Source organism: Aythya fuligula, chromosome 5 (genome assembly GCF_009819795.1).
Source record: "Aythya fuligula isolate bAytFul2 chromosome 5, bAytFul2.pri, whole genome shotgun sequence".
Classification (NCBI taxonomy): Eukaryota; Metazoa; Chordata; class Aves; order Anseriformes; family Anatidae; genus Aythya; species Aythya fuligula.
This window is the reverse complement of record NC_045563.1, coordinates 16,952,296-16,972,637: the sequence shown is the minus strand read 5'-3', so window position 1 is coordinate 16,972,637 and position 20,342 is coordinate 16,952,296. Positions and strand designations below refer to the sequence as shown.

General features: G+C 36.4%; 1 protein-coding gene across 1 annotated transcript in view; it reads right to left on the bottom strand.

Moving 5' to 3' along the window:
• Positions 1 to 546: 546 nt before the first annotated feature.
• PPP4R3A (protein phosphatase 4 regulatory subunit 3A) overlaps positions 547 to 20,342 on the bottom strand; it is a 41,749-nt gene continuing 21,953 nt past the window's right edge. The window contains exons 5-15 of the mRNA XM_032188829.1: positions 13,283 to 13,360; positions 13,065 to 13,181; positions 12,453 to 12,569; positions 11,021 to 11,152; positions 10,825 to 10,927; positions 9,313 to 9,471; positions 7,930 to 8,099; positions 5,982 to 6,124; positions 3,556 to 3,746; positions 2,842 to 3,068; positions 547 to 1,417 (exon numbers count right to left, since the gene is read on the bottom strand). Coding sequence (XP_032044720.1) covers positions 1,304 to 1,417; positions 2,842 to 3,068; positions 3,556 to 3,746; positions 5,982 to 6,124; positions 7,930 to 8,099; positions 9,313 to 9,471; positions 10,825 to 10,927; positions 11,021 to 11,152; positions 12,453 to 12,569; positions 13,065 to 13,181; positions 13,283 to 13,360 — 1,551 coding nt within the window. The 3' untranslated portion in view covers positions 547 to 1,303. The remainder of the gene's footprint in view (positions 1,418 to 2,841; positions 3,069 to 3,555; positions 3,747 to 5,981; positions 6,125 to 7,929; positions 8,100 to 9,312; positions 9,472 to 10,824; positions 10,928 to 11,020; positions 11,153 to 12,452; positions 12,570 to 13,064; positions 13,182 to 13,282; positions 13,361 to 20,342) is intronic.

The window sequence follows — 20,342 nt, the reverse complement described above, 5'->3', positions numbered from 1 at the left end:
AAAGTTTAATTGCTGTTTTTCAATCGAGTATTAGAATAACTTTCAAAAGATGGTATTCTTGTAAAGCATTTATTCTGCAACCATCTTTGATTCACTAAAATTGGTATTCCAAAGGGAATCAGAGGTTTTTAAAAAATACCGCTAATGCCATTTTCCTTCAGCTTCAATTACTCCTTTTTTATTTTTTTAAGTCAAATGAGTCAATATATTGGTATTCCTAAATCATCCATCTTGCATTTCGATGAGTTAGTCTACCATTATAGTTATGAAATTTCAGTCTCTTTGGAATACTCATTTCATATTTATAGGTTTGTATTTTTGACTCCATCCTATTTCCCTGAATTTCTTCTCAAGACAGTTGCTGATGTAAAATTTAATATAAAATATTTAGTCACAAAATAGTATTGCTTTTATGCACATTGTGGTAAGATTAAGATTTTTTCCAATAAAAACTATACCATCTTCCATAAAATCCTAAACATATTAAGAATTGTGATGCAGAACAAAATTACACAGGGTGAAACAGGTACCAGCACAACAGTGAGATTATATTACATCAAAAAATTTTAATGGTCCCAAATATATACTCAACAACTAAGCATACACTCAGGGGGGCAAAAAAAAAATTATGACACAAAAGTGACCACATCTAGAATTCCACTCAATCTTTAATCAAGAAGGGACAAACAAATCCCCCACCTCCAAAAAAAAATTCTGCAGTTTAAAGGGCAAAGGGAACAGATTAAAAAAAAAAAGAGGAAACTTTATATTCAGCCCTCCCCCGTAGAGGTTTTTAAAACCTGTTGTAGCTTGACTAAAATGTTCAGAATGTACGATTTCAAAGGCAGGTCTCTTTTATACAAAGAAACTGCTGGCATTCTTAACTAGTGAAGAATTATGGCAAAAACCGCCTTTTCTTCAGAAGTCTCATACATGGTCCAAGAAAGCATATTCTGATTGTAGCAACTGACCAGCCAATCCAGAGTTCCACTAACAAAACTCCTGCCCTGTTGGCTTTTTTTTTTTTTTTTTTCATTTTTGTTTTCCATTTCCTTCCCTGAGAAAAGGGCAACATGTGGTCCAAGCTGGAGAGCTCAAAGGCATTAGTCTTTCCCCTTAACGAAGTATTTCCTCTTCTTCTGCTCCTTTGAATTGGCACTTGATTGGCAGAAATCCATTTGTATAGGTTGATCTGTGTCACACACAGTAATTCACAAAAGATTGCTGCTTTGTTGTGGGTTTTGTTTTGTTTTTTGGAAAAAATATCCATCCCTCAAATGTTAATGTTCTTCAGCAGTTGCCATTATGATGACTCGAGCTTTGCTTTCTTTGACAAAGGTAAAGTTTCCTCCTTATCTTCATCTTCATCATCCTCTTCATCATCATCAGGATAATCTACAAGCCCAACAAGGCCTCCCTACAAAGACAGACATAATTACTTCAAGAAAAACTTTGCATGGTGATACTTCACCTTTCTATTGGAAAATGATGTTTACGCAGCTTATTGACATTATGGATAATGATTCATGAAGTTTTGGATAAAATCAAACTGAACAAAAAGAAACCCTTCAGTATTAATGAAAATGACATTGTCTGAAAAATATTTAAAGGAACAAATCCAAACTGGGGCTTGACCTATCCAATGGGATAGAGATATTTCCAAATAGAAAGAAAATCCACAAATTTACTTAGCTTTGCTAAGTATACACTGCAGCTCAGTCTGCAAAGATGCAAATTTCTTTCACCAAGCATAGCTGACTGCAGCAATATGCAATCTGGAAGCACTTCAGAAACAAATACAGAGCATCCTTCAATTTGAATTTTCAATTAGGATACTTCCACAAGTACAGTCTATCTTCAAAAAAGCTAGCTAAATGTTAAGTAATTTAGGTAATTTATTGTATATAATTAAATGAATAAGGTATACAGGTTACATAATTTACACAGCTTGGCAACTGAAAATGAGAGCATAATCTTGTAATATTTAAAATTCCCTTGCATTGCAAATAAACACAAATTTTAGGATTAGGCAGCTCTAGACCCATGAAGAAGTGTCATGATCTTCAAAAACTTTCTCTAACTGCAGTATGCTGCAATTTCTGAAGCTTAACCAGGCTTTGACTACAATGGCAGCTGTCAGTACTTTACTCAAGGATCACGCTACTTATGCAGTTATCTAACGACAGGCATCTAAAATAGAAAATTGCAGTCAACTGTATATATACCAAAATGAAACTCTATAAAAAAATTACACACATTTTGTACCATCACACATAGCATAACACTGAATTTATTATACGTAAAGTAAGATTATAAAATAATTATTGGAAAAAAACAATTCCAACAACGTAGATTCTAGTTTGTGAACACTGCATTTTTACAAAAAATGGTTGTTTATAAAAACAGTATGTTACACTGAAAAAACAGTATGTAACTGAAAAATGAACTTATGCCTGAATCCATTAACACCTTTTCAGTGCACTGCATGTTCAATGTAACTTGAACATTTTTTGTAGCACCACCAGTTGAAAATTGGAAGCTAATACTGTATGCAATATGCTCCATATGTAAAGACTCCATTTCAGATTTACGGAATTACACTGACTGAGCGAGATGGTATAAAAACTCTCTGGTGAGAGTTTGGGCATAAGAAGAACTTATGTCTTTTCTTTTTGTATACATGTCAGACCTGAAAAATGCTAAACATCAGAGAAAAAGTAAGCACAAACTGTACAGTCAATTACTGCTTAGTATGTCAGAATTCACACAAACTAAAGAGGCACGCTAAAGTAAATACCTAGCCTGTAACAACGAAGTCAACCTATGTCTGTTCGAAATTACCTTAGTTGTAATAGCTGCCATCTGAGATGTGCTTTTAGAAACTGATCCTGGAGACCCAGGCGACCCTGGAGATCCAGGAGAACCTGGGGATCCAGGCAGGTTACTTGCAGATGACTGACTGGTAAGGTTGGATTTCGTCCCACTGGAAAAGGAAAGCTTGAAACTTGGGCTCTGACGACCTGAAAGGTTAGTTTTCAGAAGAACTTCCTTCTCTTCACTCTCTTTTACTGCAGAGAAAAAATAAAAACCAAAACCAATGCAACATTACTGAACGAAACATTTAATGACAAACCATTTTGCTGTATGGGAAAATGCTTAAGACTTTATGTACAACTTGCTAAAGAGAGTGATAAGAGAGACTTTTTTTTCATACTCTATACCACACCTAGCAGCTGTTGTCACCGGCCACTCTTATTCTACCTATGACATCACCTGAATGTTTATATAGAAAATGTTAAATCATAAACCTGAAATAAGACAAAGGAAAACCTGACAATCAGCTAAGATCAACATTTAAATTATTTATGAAATAAACACTTCTGCATCACTGTGCTTTTACAAACAACAGAACTTGTTCACCTTGCTCAGAGTCAGAACGTCAAAATCTATGAACTTGAGTATAAATATGTAAAAATCCTTTGTTGCAGTAGAACTAAAGAACAGCAGTTATGACTCCTGTGTAAACCATACGGCCTTATTCTTCTCATCACTTACATTTTTTCCTCTCCATGAATTTACTTATAGGGTCCATAATATCTTCATCATTCTTAGTTTTGTCAGAAGGGGGCACCACTGCCTCTCCATCTTCCATATCGTCCTCATCAGTATTAAACCACATTTCCTCCTCGTCTTCCAGGGTTCTTGCATCCCTTCTGTATCTGTGGTTCCTCAAAATGGAGCGCATGCTGCAGAACAGTAAGTTTTAAAACTTTTGATTAAAAAAAACCAACTCATATGATTATCAAAACTTCTACTTGACATTTACACTGACAGCTTACAGATATAAATACTGTAGAACAATAAAAATAACAGCATCTTTAATACAGCAAATCATTCTTACATGTGCCTCTTTCTTTGGATTTTCAGTGCAAGTAACATTAAAAACTTTTCCTTCTGAAGCATCAAATAACATAGCTCTGCTAATAGCATTTTAAAAGGTATCTGTACAAGATTCTGCAGATTACTAGAAGCTCTGTTACGTGTTACTTTAATAAATGTCACTTAATTGTTGTGTTCAGGCTTGGTATAACAGTTTACACTCATAAATAAAAAATTTTAAAGAAAAGTTTAGAAACAACAGACTTTTTTCTAATAATATTCCATCAGTATTTGGGGTCCAATGTGTTTAAAAAATAGGTATGTTAAAAGGACATTTTTCTCTTCCTTTCACATCTCTTTCACATCCACAAGTTTTGGTCAATATCAGTATTTTTTATTCTTAAGGGGCTTGGATACAAAGTGTTATCTTTCCTTCCCCATTTAATTGATTTATTATTAGCTTTGGTCTATCTTCACCCCACCTTCCTTTTACCTTACAGAAGCAGCAGAATGCTAAATGTGTTTTTAAAACTAAATCTATTCTTGCATAATTCTTTTGCCAACACTATCATCTGGATCTATATGAACAGTGCATCATCATTTAAAATTGCATTTAAATTAAAGTTCTACTCCCAGTGGAAAACTGTTACTTAAGTGGCAGTTTTCTGAATACTTCTGTGGCCCACATCAACACAAATTTTGGCCTCCCTGAGTGAACTATTCCATTGTTAAAATGTGTACACAGATTGTTGTTATTTTTGCATTTTTACTACTTCTGTTTATTTCACTTAGGACATGAATTGTGACAGGGCTTGTACAGTCACTTTGTAAGATGTAGGAAGAAGAGAAAAAACAGGCCTGGTTGAGGTACAACCTTCTTGAAGCTGTAGTTTTCTGCTGGATAAGCTAATGTGGCACAATGACACATGATCACTTATTTCAATGTAAACCAAGTAAAGACTCTAATGTTTTACTTGTTATAGTAGACTGAAATTACTGAAGGAAGTGACTGGGGGTTCTTTCCAACACATGCATTAAAGTAAGAATCCTGGGGTTTGAATTTCACAGTTGCTTGAGTGATAAGCTTAGCTAACCAGAGTGAGAATAATTATGTCACCTGTAAAAAAAAAAATACTATGCAAACCTGCAGATCCTGCACACACTCTTGAAAGAGCTTCAACATTTAAAAACAAATCTACAATCATACCTTCTAATTTGAAGAAATACGATGGTAGGAAATCAAACAACTTAAAAGTCTGAAATTTCAAGACATCCTAGTATGACTAATCAGGTATAATTTTAACACGTCTTCAAACTAATTCATGACAACAAAATAAGAATAGATCTTGCTAACAGTTCTGAACAGTAACTCACTTGCGGTCCATTTTGTTTGAATGGAACTGTACACATAAGTAACACCATTTGCAAAACATAAATTGAGTATAAAGTCCTAACCTTTGTATTTTTACAAATGCTACTCCTTTAACCTTAGGGTAACTGTGTACTAAGGAAGCGAAGTTTTGCTCTGGCAAACAGAAGGAATGATTCAAGTGTAGTATCAAATTGTTTTTTACCTTGTCTGCAACTCTAACAGTGACAAAAACTATCCTCTAAATATTTCTTCGCATATTTAATTTCTCAGTCATTTTGGTAGCACTTATTAAAGTATCTATTCCCATAACTAACAAAAATAAGAAATCTGACATGAATTTAAAAAAAAATCTGCACAATGATAATTCTTGACAGAACAATGTTCCAAATCAAATAAAGGGAACCTGTTATTTAAGCAAATGAACTACAGATACTGGTAAGGCTTCCACCCTCATTACAACAGTACGCATAAGTTTAGGATACAAAAACTCAGCACTATTACTGGGGTCCAGGAAGGGAATGGGGGAACAACAACACTTAAGTGAATACGTTAGCTGAAAGCTGATCACCAGTTTGAAGCAATACATCAGAAAATCACACTATTGATCAATTAAATTCAACGATAGTTGAGATGTAATCAAGAGTATAAATCACTTACATTTCCTACTATCACACAAAAATCCACCAGTATTCCCCCTCCAGAAATAATAAGAGATTTGAGTGCCTGTTACCTGTCAAGTTTTGGATTATCTTGTCTTTCCCTTTGTTGCTCAAATCGTAGTTTCAGTCCTTTGAATGTCTGCACATAATCTACATCTTCCAGTGCTTTCCAGTAATTTTCAATGACATGAGCTGTTAATGATTTTATATCTTCCTGTAGGAAGGAAAAACCATAAAGTGACTTATTTTTGTTCAAGTGAATTTACTTCTTAATACAATGTAAGAAGTAACTGAGACATTATTTTTAAAACATTCCACTGAAAACATCATAATAATTAGCTTAAGCAAAAATAAGCATATGCAAAAAACTACACTACAGGTGTAGTTAAAATCTAGAGATTCAAATGATTAGAGAAACAGGTATAATAGTAGCAACTTTCTAGCAATACATGCTTCAAAATATATTAATAGAATCTAAAACCCCGATAGAAAATGATATCAGAACCAATTCTGCAAACTATGTTCCACTACAACTTATAAATATTTGTATATTGATAGATTAACTGTTACCTGTTGTAACCAGTAGAGTAAAAAATATATATATATATGTTCACAAGATAGAGATTTGCATTCACACTGTTTCTTTGCTGCAAATGAATTAATTATGGAAAAATAATTATTCAATGCATTTGTTTAGGATGAGAGCAAGGAAGATATTTTTTATCAGAAACTAACAAGTTTTTTCTTTGTGGGCACACAATGCCTGTCAAGGTCCTTTATAGAAACCTGCCAATGTGCTTTTGTGCTCTTTCAATTGTTATGGCTGCCCAGAGCCACTCGTAAAGAGCTAAACCTAGCATACTGGTCTGCATACTGGTACAGGAAAACTGCTCTTGTGTGTGGTGTGGCTTTTGTACCGCTGCACAGCCACTGGAAAATACTGCAGAATAAACACCTGAATTACCATTTACTAAGAACAAACAAAGCAACATAATTCTTAAATGCACTGATTATTTTCTTTTTTGGTTGCATGCTCAAAGGTCAACTCTTTTGAATGGTGATCTATCAGTAATAATAAAAGTAATATCAATAATAATAAAAGTAATATATATGTATTTTTAATTTGATCTCTTTAAAAATAAACCCGGAGGAAATAAAATTGACCACAGTGATTTAGAGATAGCCAGGAGTACTCTGGAAATGCAACCTGGGTATCTATGTGATAGGGACAAGAAAATAAAAGATGACTTATTTTCCCATAGAATGAACTACAGAATTAGCATGCAATCCCAAAGAGTACTGAAAGACCATAGCACCAAATTCAGGACTAGGTGAACAGACCAACCTTTTTCATAGCTTCAAAACCATTTTAATGGTTTTTAAATGCAAAGAGGAAAGAGGACATCAGCACTGAAGGTGTCAAGAGGTGACAAAGCCTCAGTTTTCCCCCACCCATTTACTCCATCATGACTGTATGCACTTGCTTGCCCCCCCTTATCACATTTACAGTTTATACAGCATCTTGTCAGAATCTGGATAAAGACAACAGTAAGGAAAGAGTACTGTGCAGACAGCCAAATTGGCCTGAATATTTTAAGAGACTCCCCATGGAAAGGATTTTGTAGCACTCCATTAATAAAAATCAAAAAAGACATAACTCTTTCTGATGTTTCCAAATTCTTTAGAATCGACATTACAGAGCAAAACTGTATTTGATGTTTTCATAGTAGTAGTTTCAAATGACATTCCTATCTTAACACGCCCATCCAATCTGCATGCTGAAACCTGAGCAGGGCTGCTGTTACACACACTGAGTATTAAGTGAATTTAATTCTGAAGTCATGGTACGGCTTAACATAAGAAAGAACAAATATGTAACACCGAAAATACAGAAGAAAGTTCATTTAAATACAGTGTCAGATGGTCATGAGAGCATAATTCAGGGCACAAACAGAAAGAATTTACTTGAACCACAAGATGAAGCAATACGTTAATTATCTTCAGCATAACAGCACTTACCACTCTGATAAACTCAAACATCTCTATTATGGCAGAGTTCATCAAATTATAACGGGAACCATTATTTAGAAATGCTTTGACCACAGGTTCAAACAAAAAACTTTTCATTATGTAACGGTTGTAGAATTCATCCTTTAGTCCAATTATCTTTCTCTTGAAACGAAGGGCACCTAAAACAGAGATGTTATTAAAAGCTATGCTTTTAACATTAATAAATTTAATGAAAAAATAAATTACTCAGTATCAGGGAAATTTGGAATCTCAGTACTTTTATAGCACTACATTATTAGGACCACGTTTTACATTCAGATATTCTCTGCTTTACAACAGTCTTGACCATACCGCTGAACATTACTTGACAATTTTATTATAAAGAAATCCTCCACTGTGATTCTGCATATCAAACCCCCTTTGTTCACTGAAGAAATGATATACTGCTATTTAACTATATTACCATTAACATGAAGGTGTAGTTTTTATTTTTGAAATGACTTATGGCAAAGGTAAAATATTTTCTCAAGTGGACTAAATTTGATTGCATTTAAGTAAGTCCTGTTTGATTAGGATGCAAAATATCTCATTTTAAAATTTGTAAACAAGATCTTCATACACACAGTAAAGATTTAATTTACATCCAGTTTAAAGCTCTTTCTGAAATCCTAAAGCACACACGAGTATGTAAATAACCATGAATAAATACAAGCAAGACTATAATCTTTCTAGAAGGCAGTATGTTCTGTTAGCAACCAGGTGGATGTGAAACATGATTACAGAAGGATTCCAAATCCAAATGCTCAGGTAATTCAGTTACAAAATGAAAAAGTACTTCTTACTGTAGAGTACTCTCAGTCAACTTAAGACTTTGTTTTGCACATGCACAGCTGAATCTTGGAAAAATCTCTTTCTGATCTCCAGAATTAAGTCACACTCCTTTGCTTTTACTGTGTTGAACACAGTCAGGAAACTACTACTGTTTGAAGCTCAACATGCTGAACAAAAATACTGTTTAAAGCAGTCACCTAACTGTATCTTTAATTAAATACCTCTTATGATATTTTTAATTAAATACCTCTTATGATTTCTACTCAAAAAAAATCAAAACTTACAATGGTTCTCTTAGGATATTCAATAATATTTTCAGTTCATGGCCATATGAAAGTTAAGAAAAATCCTTGTGCTTTGTAGAAAAGACATTCATAAATGCAAACTTATTTACTCATTCTGACATCTATAAATCTGTATGAGAAACACAGAGAATAACAGTAGAATTTCTGTATTCAGCCACAAAACGTCTCATCCGTGAAGTTTTCTTCCAGCAGAATGAAGATATGCAACAATTCACATTCACAAAATATTACTTTATTCTTTAGTGTTCTAACTTACACAATGCCAAGAAAGCGTGCTTTGAGGCCATGAGAACAAGTACCCTTCGCAGGATGTCTTTGTTAATAATGTAGTTCTTTATGTGGTAAGTATGGTGTTCTACGCAGAAAGTTAGCAATTCCAGTATTAACGCCAAGAGCTGGGCTGTCTGAAAATCATCTGTAATAAAACCAAAACGAATCCAGTTAAACATATCCAGGATATTGCTTTCAGAATCTAACTTCAAATATCCAACTGCAGTCAGGTAAACATTCATAAGTTCTTCTATTTTCCCACAGATAGTTTAGGGAATACAACATAGAATATATTTACTCTTTAAAACAGAAATTGAACAAACCTATTACAGATTGGATATTTCATATTTGTACACCTATGTCAGGAAACCCACTCAAATACAGAAACAATTACATTTTGTCTATCCTACATCAGTGTCTAAAGATTCGGAGAGTACAGAACTTTACACTAAGACAAGGCTAGGTCAGCTTTATTTGGCCAAATCTCATTACGATGCTCACACACCTACAGACATACCATCAAAAATCCATTTCATTTTTACACCATTACACTTTTAACAAAAGTAGCATTGAAGAGAAATATCTCAGCCTCTTTTAATACTTCTAGGACAAAGTCATATCATTATATGGAAAAAAGTAGCTCAAATTCTGCTTTTAAGTAGACAGAAACAATAAATTAAACACATTAGATTTAATCTTTTTTAGAAGGCGGTACTACCTTGTTAAAGATAGTGCCAGATTGTTGACCACTAAAGAATACAATTATTTTATACATATATATATATATTATTTTTTTTTTAATAGAAATTTATTATTTTAAATCTCACTTCAAAACCATCTTGAAGCAAGTTGAGATATATCAGATCAATTTAACTAAGTCTTTGGAAATCTAGATTAATTTAACTAAGTCTTTGGAAATCTATACAGTTAATTAAGAAGTTTACAGCACATGTCTTTTTAATCTATGTACCCCATTTTACATCCATTTTGGATGTGCTTTAATATCAATAAACAGTATTGCTGCTAGTAGCAAGAAAGTACAGTTACTTGATTACTGAGCTTTGCTGTCCTAGGCTGATCTAGAAACAACACCCTTAAAATCAGCAAAGTATTTTGGACCCAGACCTTTCTCAGGCGTGCTTTTGGATCCTCTCTAGTAATTCCTGACCCTAAAATCACGTACATGTTTTCAAGTCTTTGTCACAGAACAGCCCCATGAGTTATTCAAGATGATACAAATGTTTAAACATTTTGCTGAAGTTAAAGCTGCAGCAAGTGCTGTTCACTTCTTAAATTGATCTGTGTGCTCAATTTTATACTTATAAATTATTCAAACGACTAATTCATAATTCAGTATTTTACTTTGAATTATATATCATAATCTCAGGTTATCTTAGAAGACAAAAAATATCTTCTGACAGTTACTCTGTTCAAAACATCAACAGTCTGTCTAACTTCAACAGCCCTTGCTGTGTCTTAACATCCAGAGCGGCGTTACCTTTGCTAGGCTTGTCCTCTGTCGTATTGGCCAATAAAGGGGCTGTCAGAACATGCATACAGTGTTTGTAGAAGAAACCCAAGAACTCTGTCTTTTCTGTTTTCTGGAGAATTAAAAAAAAATATATTATGCATGTAACGTATCACCAAATACTGTAAAAGCCCAACTGTAATTGTACTTGAAGGTATTTACTTACATTGGCAGTGGCAAGCATATTTTCTGGATCAACTAAGGTACGAAGCAAACCCATGAGTAGCACTGCCCCTCCGAGTTCTGGATCCGTGTCACAAATCATGTGTTCTATAATGAGGTTAATGAGTAGTATATCCTAACGGGAGGGAAAAAAAACATCAATTCCAATGCCACTCCCCAAAAAAGAAGAAAAAGCCTAAGAGAATCAAGTTAACTTTACATTCCAGCGACACATTCTGGGCAGTTGTTCAACAGTAAGAAGGCAAGCAGCAAAGAAGAATCTTTCTAAGCAACTAAAATCGTTCTGAAATTAAGAATCTTTAGAATTTAGTTGGAAGGAAAACTCCAGAAATAAAAAGTGAGACTCAACAGTCTCAAAATTCAACTGATTTTTTGAAGTGTTTTCAGAGTATACACGTTTAGAGATGTATCTCCCCCCCCCTAGAATACATACCAGTGTTTTATTTCCATGAACATACAACAGTAAATTTTGCTGTGCTATTGAACTTGATGAGATTATTTTCACCTAAAAATAACCCCAACATGTGCTTGCAGAAAACAAGAATAACATGTAAAAATAGAAAATAATATTTACATTTAGGAATCCCTACACTAAAGTTGCTGGGTTACCGCTGTCCCTCATAAAAGAGGACAGTCATCCAACGCAACTGGCTGGAACCAACAGCCCTATTCCCAGTACCTCAGCTGCACTTGCAGCATACAAGGTCCCAGCTGCCCCTTTCTTTGTCTTCCAGCACAGAAGTAGCAGCACAAACTATTTCCTGTCCTCAGCCATGCTTTTGGCAGATACAAGAAAACATATCAACTATCTCCTCTGTAGAAAAGGCAGCACAATATTTTTTCTCCATTGATTGCTACTTTGAACTACCTTTCTTACTAACAGTTGTGTGCTAGAGTTCCATGTTAATAATTTACTGAGGATCTCCAGGAAATGCAAACCTCAGTTTGAAAAAAAAAAAAAAAAGAAAACATAGCGTCCAGAAACACTGAGAATCATAACTCTACTTCCATTGTGTGTGATAGAAAACTGAAGGCAGCAGGTTTCTTATATATTAATTAAAATATGCGTCCAGGCTAAGATCAAGGCTTAATTTTATATTTTGCATTTTAAGGAGGCTACCAATCAAAACCAGTTTGTTTTTCTTGTATGGCTGCTAATGATAACACCGAAACAGTGGTTTACAGTAACTTCTACTTTACACACAATGGATAGAAAATATATAAACAAACAAACAAACAATCATCTCACCCGACTAACAGAACTTCTAAAAATGTGGTAGTTCATTGGTCTGTAATCATATGACTAGATTCCATACTTCTTCAGGACAAGGGTTCACCTCATTAATAGAGTTGTAAATAAGAGCAGCAATTTCAGAAAACAACAATACACACATTTCTGGGGAGCCGTTACTTACATCGTCATTCTGCTGCGCTTCCTGCATGACAAACTCTCGTACCATGGATGGGTTGTATTCAACCAAATATGAGAATATATCAGTGGCTGCACTTCGTACTTGTGCATCATCCATACCCTGGAAAGTCAAATACAGTATTTTTTTTCCTTAAAATACTGGTCTCAAAGGAATGAAAATCAGAAATCACATAACTTTTAATTCCTATTTACAAGAAGTCATACCTAACTATTGCTGAAACTGTATTCCCAAACTGATTGGACTCTAATCTCTTTCCTGTACAAAGCTACTGGGGAGAATACATTTTATAGCTCTTCTGTCTGTTGGTTTATTTCCCTACTTTCTTAATTGTACACCAAGGAGCACAAAAAGATGGGAGCATGAATTAAAAAACAAAAATAGAAGAATGCCAGGGCACTTACCAACATCATATTGTAACTGCCTTAAAGTTTAAAAAAAATAATTTTTGAACATCCTAAAGCTCAAGATAAGATAAGTCAAATGAAGCAAACACTTAAGAAACCCATGTGACTGATGTTTTGCATACTCACTTTTTAAAAAACCTCTCTGGAGATAAATAAAATTGTTATCACAAAGAATATTGAGCTGACTTACCAATATGACTTCTAGTGCTGGCAGTATGCCCATATTTGACAAGGTTTTGAAAAACGCATCTCTGTTTTGAGGTTGCAGTGTTTGAGAGAATGCACAAAACTCTTTCAGAAAATTTACCTGAAACAGAGAAACACCACAGTAGTTAGTAATTAAAATAAAGATATAGCTATCGCTTTGTAGTAACTGTCCCTTTCATGTACATTTTACAGATTTCTTACCAATTCCTGTCTTTTCTCCTCATCTGTGGCTTCATCTGTTAGTTGTGCAAACAAGTCTGTCAGAAATTTTTCATCTTCCTACAAAGGCAAAACAATACCATTTGTTTATTTGACAATATCAAAAGGCATCCAAGTGTAAAACAAAGTTCTTCTAAACCAAGCCTCCTGCAGTTAAAAGAGAACACACAGTTGCATACTTTATTTAATCACACCAGCATGAACTTATTTTTCAAACAAATTAGTATCAATCTTGTTTCTCTTTTCTCTGCCAATTTCATTCTGAGTTACGATGTATCTCTGGTAGCCTTTCGGCTGACCTCTTTCTGTCTTCTACTGCCATCCTCTTCATTTTGCCTATGATTCTCTAATTCCCTCCCCCCTTGTAACACATCTCTCATGCTACAACACACTACAATACCTTTGTGCTTCAAATGTTGATGTATTTTGATATGCATGATACTCAGCCCTACACACATTTGTTCAGGTTTGGGATATCAGAGATCTTTGCAGTGGAACTACACCAAGAACATGATGAAGTTGTCTAAGAGCAGGAATAAGGTAAGACTCTCCCCAGTGTTGTGAAAAGGGTAAGTTCTGAAAACCAAAACAAAGTAACTGTTCCCGATGTATACAGCATTTACTGGGCATTCTGGCTGGCAACTATCAAAATCCGTTCAGTTAATTTTCATGCTGCTGAAGTTTAGCAAAACCACAAACAGCATCCAGCACATTACAGACGTGTATCTTTAGAACAGAACAAACAGCAGTACTCAGCTTCTCATCATCTTTACAGTCTTAGCTAGAAGATTAATAAAACAGAAATGAACCTTCCCCTATCCTTTCCCCAATATTATACTGTAATAGAGAGCACTTGCTTGAAAAAGATACCTTCACATGAGATCCGAATGGATTTATTTCAAAATCTGCCAGAATGCTGAGCTGTTTCTTATGAAGTCAGTAATGCCGCACGCTGTTTGCCCATCCCAAACCCACAGTGCTAGAAACTCAAGTTGCCTTGCTTATGTTTACATATCACAATGCCGAATGGTGGAAGCACTTACATGCATCCAATAAACTTTCTTATATTGCCAATTTTCTAGGTACCTCATCCAGGCAGCCTTGCAGAGAAAACGAGTACCTCAGTTAGGGTGGCACACTGTGCTAATGCAGCTCCAACGCCTTCAAACCCAGCCCAGGATCCCCGCGTGGCACTGCACAGCACAGATAAACCCAGAATAGGCTGGCACGAGCCGCTACCCTACAAGGCATTTCACCACACTCTGTGGCAAAACCTATATTTAGGGTATGCCACGTGTTTCCTCTTGTTTTGATGCTGTGCTTTTCTTCTAATGGGACCCAACAGTCTGGTGACAATGAGCAAAGAATGAGTCCTGGACATAATTTCAGGTGCTAGCGCTGTGACTACTTCAAAAGCAAATGAAAAAGAGATAGAAAAAGCCTCATCTGAAGCTGATTGAGAAGATCGCTCTAGAAGATCAAGCCCTGGAAATCTAAAATTTGACTTCCAGGTTTCAGCAGTCATACACATTTAGAACAATTAACTAGTAAGGACTGATTTCCAGAAACAACTTCAGCTGTGAGGAAAGAACGCAAGGATGTCTGCTTGCTATCTAGCTCTTACATGGTCGATACATTTTCTGATCTATTATTTAACTCCTTAGACAGGAGAGCAAACATAACTAACCTACAGCAGACATATTTATTTACTCCAAAAAAAAAAAAAAAAAAAAAAAGCATGATAACATTTCTTTCAAAGAATGTGCAAGTTATTCTCTATTAGCAGTACATTTAAGAATACTGCTGTTTTGATCTCGCTGTAGAACCAATTTCATCAACCAGACGCATGCTGATCCCCAGCTGGGCAGCGTAACCCCATTTCCAGCCTGAACTGTGAAAGGAAGCTTTCACCTCCCTCGTAAAGCCTGGAAGTAAGTTCAAGTTAATGCCACAAAAATACTTCTGAATGATCACTGAAGGGGAAAAACGAAAAACACTTTTCCCACACCAATGTGATCTCCTCTCCCAAATTCCATTGAATGCGCTGTATTTCAAATGAACAGCACTACCTGAAACCTCTAGGGCTCAGCACAGCTCTAATCCCATTTAAAGTCAGTGGAAGTCAGATGACAATGAGTGAGTTGGAGACATCCCGCCTGACAAATTCCTTACAGGGATAACACGCAGTAAGTGGTGGTTATCCCAAGGAAATACAAACAAGCTGTTATTAACTCTGCCATTGTGGCTTAGCCCTGAACTGCAGGTAGCTGCAGCCTCATTGCAGGTACTTAACCAAAGGCAGATAGGTTGTTACTGATGGAAAAAAATCTCTCATTTATAGAAAACTTGTGAATGCAATGAACATTCAAATACAGGACTCTCAAGCACTAAGATTACTGAGTAGAGCACCTGTCTAAAGTTACACTCCTGAACACCACCACCATGATCTATGGAAACGCAGAGGACGAGAGCAAAGTTCATGTTTTACAAGGCACAAAGCACCAACACCAAATGCTACAAACACACGAGCTTAAACGTCTCCTGCTTTTTTATTCCAGCTTGGAAAAATCCCTCAAAAACCTGTCTGTGAAGTAAACGCAGCACAAATGCATCATTCCTTGCAGTATTTGGCCTCTTAATGAAGACAAGAATTTGTGTATATATGAAAAGCTGGCAAAATCATCCATGTCTTCCTAGAAAGAATAAAGATAGCTTACAGAGTAATTATACAATCTAGCTATGTATTATCCCCACGCACAAAAATTATTACCTATGCAATACATATATGCATATGCCAAGCATATTTTCAAAAAGTATTTCCAAAAGTATTTTCATCTATGCTTCTGCAGGACCTAAGTGCACACTGCTAGGATTTCATACATTTTCATGTTCATGAAGATAAACTAAGCCTCGCTTAATTTATCTTCATGAACTCATTTATGAATTTAGAAACAAGAAAACCTACAGATCACCTAAAAATGCAGTATTTATATTTGTGAATCAATTTTCAAAGCATTCATTCTTTTCCCAAAAGGCACTTAAAAACATTTGTCTAAAATAGGCTTCTATTAATTGCTTAATATTAAATGCTTAATATTAAATAGGCTTCTATTAAAGGCTTCTATTATAAAATAGGCTTCTAATCACAGACACATCGCGTCTGTGATTACACATAAATGACAGAAACTATCCCTTTCTCAGAAAAAATCCAAGAAAATCAGCAAACCCTAAGCTGAAAAAGAGTATACTTTCCATCCTATTTCCCATCTCCATGCTCATTTTAGTCAGAAATAGTATTTCAGCCCAGAAATTAAAAAGTTTCATTAGGTGTTACCAGCAAACAGAAACTTACAGTTTCCAACGTGCACTCCTTCCTGCTACCATACCAGAAGATTTCACAGTTTCTATTGGTTTTGTCTCTTTTATCCCACCCTGTCTTCCTACATATGCTTTCATTTGCTATCACCAAGCTATTTCCACTCGAGGCAACACGCTGAAATAGCAGCAGGATCCACCTGATCACCTCTGGAGCTTCTGCACACATCAAAACCCATTTTCTTCAATGAAGACGTTCCCCCCAGCCATCAGTAGTGTACCACTTGCAAACTTCTTTCATTAAGACATTTCCCACAGCAAGTGGCATTCTCTCACGCTTTACTGCGAGGTAAATTCTGCTGCAAAGGAAATCTCCCGAGTTCCTCCTGAGCTAAGTCCTGCAAAACATCAGACCTGGGGGAGATGTTCCAGTCCTCACACATGTGGGCAAAACTGCCTACATGGGCAGCCACAAGTCTTCCTCCAAACCACCAACCCTCCAATTCACATCTACAGCCCTGGGTTTCTGCTAAGAGGAAGTACCTCTGTAAAAACACCTTTTAAATGAAGAACAGCCTGTTGTTGTAGAAATCCAGTAAAACACTGAGATGTACCTACATGCCTTCAATCTTTTAGCAAAGAAAAAGGAGGGAGGGGCTCTCAGCAATATGATTTCTGTGTTTAAAGAAGCTGACCAGCAATGCCATGTGATCATTGCTGTACTAGGCACACACATTGCTTTAATATATACCCAATTTTCCCTTTCCAGTCTCCACTTTCCAAAAACAAGACTCTAGCCTCCAGACAGATAAACTCAACGTAACCCTAACACCACCCCGTATCCTGGAAGATAAAAGCACCACGGGATCTTGCTGGCAAAAAGAACACGCCAGTGTGGAGGGGGTAGAGGATAGAGGGAAATGGTGTTTGCTCACTCTATGGCGCAGTTTTGCAAGTTTTTGTTTTTTAAGAACTCGTTAATAATACAAAGGGAAAGAACTGGTGGCCTCCAGTGCAAACATTAGTATGTATTTTTTAAAATTGCAAAAGAGCGTCATATAAAGTAAGAAACACCACTTACCTGTCCCACCCCCACTCTCAGAACTGGGCGAGCTCCGTGTTTCAGCAAGGCTCCTTGGTGGCTATGACATCCCAAGACTAGAACAGGCTGGACCCCAAGCACTGAGAGCATATTAGGAGGGGCTGAAATTGGAAAGAAATGTTATACACCTCTTTCACATCTTCCATACAGCGAATTGTACAACCTGTCGCTGGGTAGGTTTCTACAGCAGCCAATTCTGCAGGCTGGAAACGCTGGTGGCATGGGTTTGTTATCCATCATGACCAACGTTATCTAGCATAGTGAGATCTTGAGGAAGTTACTTAAAATTACAGATCTTAAGACAACTACACCTCAAATACACTAACCTCCATTTCTCAGAAAAGCCCACCAGCATAAGCATTTTTATAAGGGTTATGGGAAAGCTAACCTTAGCGAAGAAGGAGGGAAGAATACGTTCATAACCCTAAGTACCAAAGTCGACCAATTCTCTACTCTTGGCGTTACCACAGGGCGTGTAAGCTACTTACCTACCAAAGAAAGCAAAAGTAAGTAGCTATCTTCCACGATTAGAGAATATACATCTCTCTTTTTTTCAAAGAGGTCCAACACCTCTCAGCCAGAGAATACGCAGCCAGAATGAGCATAATGTTGCACAAGCCTCCAGAGGTTTGTGAAATTTACAGAATTAACTAATTACAACTGAAAAGCTGACCTTAAATGGAGTCCCATTTGGACACCAAACGCCTTAAGTCGAACAGAGAAGTAATTTTGAGTAAAGTCAACTGGTCTGTCAAAAAGCATAGGGCATGATCTGCAGTCTTGTACAAATTTCTAGTCACTTTTCTGTAGGTAAGTTATGGTTGAGTTCACCTGAGATGAGGGTATCACAAAGTGCCACTTGAGTTAACATGCAGCCTGACACAAAAAGGGCCCTTTCAGAACTTATCTTTTCATGGTAGAGGTAACAATTTTTCTTCTCCTTTCCTTTAAAAAGAGAAAAGAACAGAATACAAAGCAGCCCAGTCGTACGCACAATAGTTGCATGGCACAGGACACCAGCTGCTCATGGAGAAATCTTTACGTTTAATGCAAGATGTAAAAGTTATGGTAGACATGGCTCTTCTGTCACACCCTCAGTCCCAGATAGAGGATCTAAAGTCAACAGCAGAAGCACAACAAGCTGTAAGACACATCAACCAACTTAAGAACTTGAGACTCATCTGTGCCTCCCAATAAACTACCACGATGCATCCCAGAAACTCTTCAGTAATGACGAAAGAAACAGCTTCTTAAATACACACAGAACATTAGGGAGAACCAGGATCTCCTAAGACCTATGGTAACAAATGCCAGGAACTCCAACTTTGAATCTGTCATGAAATAAGCTCCCCCAACCCCTCCCCAGAGTATTGTAATACAGCCAGCTACAGAAATACATATCAAACCACACACCAAAAGAAGAAATACATAAAGAATTAATTATAGATGTGAAATCAACAAAAGCAGTCTTTTAATTTTGATATCAGAATATTACTTATTCTGCATAAAGGAATGAGCACCAGTATCACACATTTTATACAGGGACTGTGAGAATGGAGAATGGAGAAAGGAAAGGGGAGAATGAGACTTCAGGGACAGAGATTACAGAGAAGAATAACCTGGCACACTGCTCTATAAATAAAAGAACACATAAATGCCAGGTAAGTAGGCTTAAACCTGGGCTTACAACTACACTATGAGAATGTGAAAAATTAACCAAGCCTTTTAATCTCTTAGAAATGTAATATCCTTGCAATTTGTGATATCCTCTTTTAATTCCCTCAAAAACAAGAATTAATCAGCAAAGTTTCTGTCACAGTTCCAAACAGACTCCTAGTTATAAACTACAGAGCCCCCCCCCAATGCTCTACCAGCTGTACTATCAGAGGACTAGCAAACACAAAGTACCAGAGGATACGTTTTATTCCTTATGTTACCACCCTGTGCTCCTCCAATCTATAGAAAGCACTTGAACAATCTGAAATATTTCTCTTCCTCTGAAAGTTGTGCAATGCTAGTTCTCCTGGCTCCACCACACACGGAGTATTCTTTATTCTCAATCACAAGCAGCAATAAAATTAAGATACAGTTCAGAAACTTCCAGTCATACAAGAAATGAAAATCAGATGGGAGCTGCTATTCAGCTGTGAACTGCAACCGACAAGTTTGGCAGCCACACAGAACCTGGATACTCTAACCTAAATTTCCCCTACCTGTGTCATCCTAACACTGGCTTTAAGAGTGAAGGGAAAAAAGGAAGCTAATCAGCCACTAGTCCTTTATCAAGCTACCTCAGGATTTCTAACAAGCATGCCCTTAGTGATCTTGCAGCACCAGGTGCCCTTTCTAGTTGCCCAGTTTCAACAATCCAGACCCCCTCTGATTCAGCCACTGAACCAAGACTCCAAGAATAATTATTCTCCTCAAGCCAGCGCATATCACCCTCAGGACTTTGTTTTTAGCAGCCCGAGCAAAGAGGTCGAGCTATTTTAGAGACACCAGTCATACCGGATACTTGAGTGGAAACACCTTCACTAAATCTTTTCAGCACTCTCCAAGTCAGGCCTGTGCGTTCCCTCTAACCGGCCACTCCGTGATTAAGGCTTTCTGACTGTTTCAGGCAGG